This window comes from Musa acuminata, chromosome BXJ2-9 (genome assembly GCF_036884655.1).
Source record: "Musa acuminata AAA Group cultivar baxijiao chromosome BXJ2-9, Cavendish_Baxijiao_AAA, whole genome shotgun sequence".
NCBI lineage: Eukaryota > Viridiplantae > Streptophyta > Magnoliopsida > Zingiberales > Musaceae > Musa > Musa acuminata.
In genome coordinates, this window is record NC_088346.1 from 41847492 (window position 1) to 41855000 (window position 7509).

The 7509-nt window shown below is 35.0% G+C and overlaps 2 protein-coding genes across 2 annotated transcripts in view; one reads left to right on the forward strand and one right to left on the reverse strand.

The window, feature by feature from the left end:
• Positions 1-383: 383 nt before the first annotated feature.
• LOC135621862 (uncharacterized) lies at positions 384-1581 on the forward strand. The gene is made up of 2 exons (XM_065123467.1): positions 384-735; positions 1212-1581. Exons 1-2 carry the CDS (start codon positions 387-389, stop codon positions 1379-1381), a joined length of 519 nt encoding a protein of 172 aa, XP_064979539.1. The 5' UTR covers positions 384-386; the 3' UTR covers positions 1382-1581.
• A 5215-nt stretch (positions 1582-6796) lies between these two features.
• LOC135623445 (uncharacterized) overlaps positions 6797-7509 on the reverse strand; it is a 2702-nt gene continuing 1989 nt past the window's right edge. The window contains exon 1 of the mRNA XM_065126421.1: positions 6797-7509. This exon is cut by the window's right edge and continues 1989 nt beyond it. Within this exon, the coding sequence (XP_064982493.1) occupies positions 7369-7509 (141 nt within the window). The 3' untranslated portion in view covers positions 6797-7368.

The window sequence follows — 7509 nt, forward strand, 5'->3', positions numbered from 1 at the left end:
CGCGACCGAGACCGTCCTACAAATTGACCCGGTAGTGACGGCCAGTGGCATGCCGAAACGTGTGCTCTAAACGGAAACCTGAAGACGTGACCACTTTCCGTTCCTCACACCTCTGCGTTTGAATATATCTTTTCTTTTTCAATTGTAAAAATGATTTATTTAAAATTTCATTGTGATGATGAGAGAGGGGTGGGGCGGCGGTGGCGTTTCATCCCTTGTTTGCTCCTGCCCTCTCGTTGTCATATCCGGTGTGCGATTGGGTGGAATGCGAGGGGCCCACGGGAGAGTGACGATCGCGTGGTCCTGGGTAATTGCAAAAGCAGAGGGGTCTGCGTTCGCACCCGTTTATTCGTATGTTTACCCTCGGTGTCCGTAGCAGATGGGAGATGTTTACCAAGCGAGCCAACCGTTCCAAGAAAAGAATCCCGCGAGTGACGATATCAGACAGCACAACACAGATAGAAGAAGAGAGCCGCCTGCGCGTTATAAAAGAGAGGAGAAGGCGAAAATCTAAAAACGAATCGACCCTCCGCGAGGAGAGGGAGTGGAGATCGGGTGTGCATCGGAGACGAAGAGTCGAAGGACTGGCAGAAGCAGGGCGGCTGGGGTCGCGGGGCTCCAGCCGGCGACGGAGGATAGGAGCCCAGGTCGTGTCTTGGTGGCGCTTGAAGGTTGTCTTCCCCGTCAAGCGAGCTTGGCTCGCCGTCTCCTCCCGCGTCAGGTCCCAGAAACACGGTTACTCTCTCTCTCTCTCTCTCTCTGTGTGTTTCTATAATTATTACCAGGCTGAGATAAGAAGAAGCCGAGGGGAAACCTAGGAGAAAATTAATCTCTTTGGGCGACTGAAGGATCATGTCGAAATCGAAGGTCTCTTACTTTTATCATTGATCTCCAGATCGCCTGGCTGGGGCATGAAGGATCATGCATGTAGAAGTTCTATAAGTTCTCTGTTCTCTTCACCAGTTTAATTTGCAAGAAAGACAAGAAGGAGATCATAGCATCTTCTCTTTTTGTGTTTCATCCTCAACTTCACTGTTATATTGCATTAATAAGGCAAACATACTAAATAGCCGATACTGATATATCATGCATGGTGGGTTGCGTCTTTTTCTTCCACTTTTGCCATGGATATATATATATATGCATGCTCACAGGAGCTGTTACTTTGGATTCCTGTTCTAAGTCCTGTTCTTTCCTCACTGATGGGGCAGGTGGGGGAATTCTAAAGCTGTACGATGATGTTCAAATGTGTGGATACCAAGATGTGCAGGTTATGTGGGAGATTTTAACCAGATGTGAGATGGAGACATCAAACCTGGAGAAGCAGCGCAAGCGATCGTTCTGCCGGCGGCCTTCTGTTCCCGTGGAAACTTATGGGTGAAACAGCAGTGAGAGAGAGAGAGAGAGAGAGAGAGATCAAACAAAGGCTGGAGTTAGTATTACTTTCCATGGTTCCCAATCACCAGAGATAGCTGTAAAGTCTATAAAAAAAATGTCATATGTTTTTAACATGTACATATTATAATCAGAAACGTACCTCTCCCCTTCAATAAATTGAGGTGGAAGAAGGGCTTTGGAGCATTGTTCATGGACTTATCTGAAACCTATTCTGCAGAGACCATATAAGATCAGTAACTATGATTTCACATCATAAAACTGTGTACTATAAGCTCAAATTAACATAACATCATAGCATGTAAATCAAGTCAATTAGATCCATTATTCATTGAAAGGAGACCATGGCACTTGGAAAAATAAACTTTTCCATTTCCATTCAGTGGCCCAACATCCTGTTATACATATATATGTATATATATATATATGTATATGTGTATATATATATGTATATGTATATATATATATGTATATGTATATATATATATGTATATGTATATATATATATGTATATGTATATATATATATGTATATGTATATATATATATATACATATATATATATACATATATATAAATGTATATATATATATATGTATATATACATATATGTACATATATATATGTACATATACATATGTGTACATATATATATGTACATATATATGTATGTACATATATATATGTATACATATATATATGTACATATATATACATATATATATGTATATATACATATATGTACATACATATATATGTACATATATATATGTACACACATATATATGTACATATATATATGTACATATATGTATATATACATATATATATATGTACATATATGTATATATACATATATATATATGTACATATATGTATATATACATATATATATATGTATATATATATACATATATATATGTATACATATATATATGTATACATATATATATGTATACATATATATATGTACATATATATACGTCTTTTGCTTTAACAATGTCAGGCTCTGATTTGTACTAGAGTCCTCTGGTATCCTTGTTAAATTGATCCAAATTGTCCACTGAGTGAATTTTTTGAACCCTTGTTAACAACGTAATCAAGATTCAAGCACCATAAATTATTTCTCTTCTGAAAATTTAAGATTCTGATATAGCATCCTCTCCCTTCCAATAGAAAAAAGAGACATGCTTGAAAATTGGCTACTTCAGATGGAGTTGTATGAGGACCATCAATGAGAAGTAAGCCATTGGACATGAGTACTGTATGTCTTCCTCATATGGCAGCCATGGAAGCATTGCTTCAAGTCCCTGATTTGAGACAGAACTCGAGCCACAGCCACAAAGAGCCAACAAAAGAATGTATGGAAGAAAGCTATTGAAAGCACAGTCATATATCAGTTCAAATCCTAGGTACCAGAGGAAAAGAAAAAGATAAAATGAAAATGCATGGAGAAATAATTTAATTACCCTACAACCAAGAAGGTGCCTAAAATATCAGTAACACCAAAAAGCCTAGTCCCAACTCAATGCCAAATAGGGTGTCATATATGTCATATCAAACATCAGTATACAAAATCATATATTCGGGATACCAATATTTCTTGAGAGAATTTATAGAGTGACAAATCATGGATATAAAGTTATATATAAATTAGCTTAGACTTGAAGATAAACAAATTTCAGAATACAGCTCTTAATTCTTTTTTTTTCCAATATTTCTTCCACATTCCAAGACGAGTTTGGGTTCTCTCCTGTAACGAAGGTACAGAGAGCAACCAAGTCACACATTAAGTCATGGCATGGATCTCAACAGAATCCATCAAAATCACATGTCAATCTCAAACATCCAAGATTTTGATGGAGACATGGATCCGTCTCAAAGATGACCTCTCAAGCAGGAAACAATCTGAATCCTCCACCTATATCATTAGCCTATTTTTTATCTAGTAGTACTGATTGCTTCATCTTTCTTGAATCAACTCATATGCAGCAACTTTGGTCATTCTTACGACGAATTCCCACTTCCGGGGATGCTACAACATAAAAAAGCACAACATTTATCTACTATGACAAATTTGCTAACATTTCAGTGCTACACATCTGATCCCAAATAGTGACAATTCTTTTTGTCATGACCTTCAGGCATTCATAAGCTTTGTACAGAAACAAGAATCTAAATCTTCAGGACATATAGTTTAGTGATCTTAATGATTCCTGATCAGGGGAAATTGCACATATATGCCATTCTCAAATGTTGCATATATGAAACTCGTTTGATGCTTCCAAGAATTATGATAACAAAACCTCTAGAACAGGATGAGTGCAAATTATAACTGTAGGGATCCTATTGAGAGGATGTATTCCAAAACTAGAAACTCGATATCTTAGTGCTAAGAAATTATGAGTCAGTAGAAGAATTCATAAATTATAAAAGATAGCATGAAAATCATGTAAGGTTTTTAGTAGAAGAGGAACATCTAGAAAAAAAACTCATATTAAGAAAAATGGTATTCCACAAAGTAATCTACTCTGTTATTTCTTGCAAATGCAGCAGTAGCAATATTTTCTCAACCAAGTAAAGAAAAAATTATCCATGCAGAAGAAACTTTTATTGCTTTTTCTAATTTTATAATTTAGAGAATAAGTAATGGCATGCTACTTCCTAGCTAAAATCAACTTAGCATGAGATATCAAATTTAAATTAAAAATGATAAAGAGTACATTGAGAAATATTTTTTTGACTATTAGGAGTTTAACAAATCATCATTGCACCATTTCAAACATGAATTTTGATGTTGTAAAGCATTAAGTTATTGAACTGACTGAATCACAACTACTCTTGGGATTTAAGAAGTAAATCCTTACGACTTTTGGTGCTTTTGGCTCCCAGTGTATCATGATGGGCGTTGTGATTGCAACAGCACAATCAATTAATTGCACTTGTGGAAGAAAATCACCATGCTTCTTATGCAAGAAAATGTCTATTCAAGATATCCTGTTTCCAATATACAAGTTGAGGTACATAGAATAATTAGCAAAAACACTATGCGAAACATGAATACAAGGTCTAATCATGCAACTTTTGGTACCTTCCATTAAAACATTATTAATGTTGGTGACAACCAACCGAAGATTCGAGTATGATCAAGAAAAAAGACTAATCATGTAAGCAGTAACCAAAATAAACATTGTGGTCCTGTGACCAACAATACTATTTTTTCTGTACATACTACGCAAATAAGTTACAGCAGAAGCATGGACGATTCTATATGGAATGACCAAGAACTTTTAAAAGGCACAATATCTACCAGTTTATAAATCACCAAGAAGAAAATGTTGTTTTTATTAGATTGCCCTCAACAGGACACTGAAACACAGTAAAATCAGTCTATATATTAAGATGGAACAAAAATCAATACAAGTTAATATGGGTGGTTTGAAGTGCACAGAATGGAGGTAATAAGTCATTAAGTCAAATAAAAAAGTCCTTCAGGTAAGATAATTTGTCAGAAATTATTTAAAGCATCATAATAGCCAGAAGAGATGCATACAAAGCTTTCTGGATACTGAAACCTTGACATTAAAACTGTATAAGAAAAGAAATAGATCATGGCTGCCGTAACTAAACTGTAAAGAAGGCATTTTTTAATGAAATTGCATGCTCTGCAAGGAAAAAGGATCATCTTAAGAATGTACCCAAGAGACATGTTGAGGAACACTGGCTAAATTACCAGGTTACTCAAGACATATTCCAGAATTTACTGTCTTGGTTGAGCCAGAGTACCAGTTAGACTGCAGAAATGGCATATCCTTAGTCTTACAACCAAGGGCAGAAAACTTGGAAGTAAATCTGTCCATCTGCAGATCATAAATCATCCAATTCAACTATGTTACTCGGCTTCATTCAAGAAATATCAAATATATTGAAGTCACAAAATTGGAAATTTTCATTAGAAATAGAAACAAAACCAGATTACCTCATCAATATAATCGCAATGCTCATTCATGACATTCTAAATAAGTAGAAAATAAAACTAGAAGAATCAGGACCAATGGATCCTTTCAAGTTCATACTATTTATTAATTAGAAAGTAAAATTAAATGTGTACAGGAACTAATCCTTTCCAATTGGCGACAAGTTCCACAAGAAACAAGGCTTAATAAAAAAAAGCATACCATGGGAGAACTGTATGCACATATATCTCTAACGATCTTGGATTTTACACCAGTTATAGTACGAGAACCTAAAAGTTCTCTAAGAAGGTCCAACAGATAATTTGCAAACCAAGCAGAACATCTTGGCAAGAACAAAGTGACTAATCTTGAAAATCTATGAATATTTGGATTTGGGTTAAAAAAAACTTTTTCAAGCAAGGACTAGAAGGAGAAGGGCCATTTTAAGCAAAAATGGGAACATGAATAGACTTTTCTTGTGTATGAAATAAGGGGAACTAGTTTTATATGACTATGCACTACGAGGATTTAAAAGTTATTTTTTGTTTAAAAATTGACACAACCATTTTGATAATTTTCAAACAAAAATATGAAAAAAGAATATAATTTTGTTTAGGAATCATTATGAAAATTTTCTAATAACTTTTATGCTTCCAGAAAATTAAAAACAAAGTGCATGTGGCCATGAGATTTGTAAGACCTCTTCTGATTCTTCATCTCTTATCCAAATTCCTTTAACCATGAAATTGTTTCTGATTCCAATCCTTCAAAGTTGGTGCCGACATCTTAGCACAGGCATATTTAGGATAAGAGAGAGCTTAAATAAAACCAAGAAATACTTGGAAAAAGTACTTCATTGGTTGGGATTCACAAGAGCAAGGATCCACCATCCAGATCCCCTTAACATAAAGAGTACAACAAGGTAGGAAATGACAGGATAATATTTCAGGATTACAAAGCAAAATTAATACAAAAAGAAAAATAAACTTCAGTAAAATTAACCAGAAAACTAATAAATCTGTCAGTGTGTTCCAGGGCCAGTTGCTAGCAGTCACAAATTGATGCTTCAACATACAACTGTCACAGTTATATTGCTTTGGGTGATCCCTGTTCATAATAGGTTATCAACAACAGTTTGATGTATGAAATAAACTATCATATATGCTGACTTTCAAAAAGTCTAATATTACCATTAATAGCATTGCTATGTAACAATTATTTAACATATAAGCGAGACATCTTTTTGAAATGTTGACATAATACAAGGTCTTAAATTGCCTTCGCTATCCTAAATAATGATCCATCAAGTCAAATGGCAATATTGTTGACTGCTCAGTTTTTAAGCAAGAAAGGGACGATGCATTTTTTAGTATTATCCACCACAACTGTCACATGTTATGATAAAAATTTATGCAAAACTAAATATGCAGTAGTGTCAACCAAATATCTGCGAAAACATGAGAATGAGATTAACAGATCAAACTTCATAAAGAAAAGATACATAGGACCTTTCCAGATGATTTCTTAGGTGTCGCTTGTATCGGGATAACCCAAATTTATCTTCCTAAACAATATTGAACCAGTAAGAGACTGACATTACTCATATTACCCATATTCAATAAATTATACATACCCTGGAACCCCGCAAGAACCTACATAATTGATTTTACCTATATCAAAGTTACACATTAGTATTCTGCAAAACTGATTTCTCTGAATACACTGTATACCATATAAAAGCTTGAGGCATCTGGTTCTGGTGTAACATGTCAACATGGATTCAGAACATACATCAATGTGCCAAACATGGGAAAACTGAACTTTCTTCAGGCACTGACAATATTCGGGGAAGATGATTCATTTTAATAAGACCACGATATTTTAAAAGAATTTTGCACTGATCCATGGCAATGCTCAATGGAGAGATGGCAAGCAGCAAAAGTAAACCACTCCTTGAGGTTCTTAAAAATCAACCAAAGAGAAGTTGACATATCAGGAGATCCTGAAGTTGACCTGTCTTATTCTTTATATGAACAAAGGCATATTTTCTCGAGTAGCAACAGCCAATCTTCACCAAGTTGCTGTGGGTTCAACTCCATCGCTACCCTAAAATCCTGCAGAGATATCGGGTTGTTTGTCTTCAGCTTTTGCATGTGTTC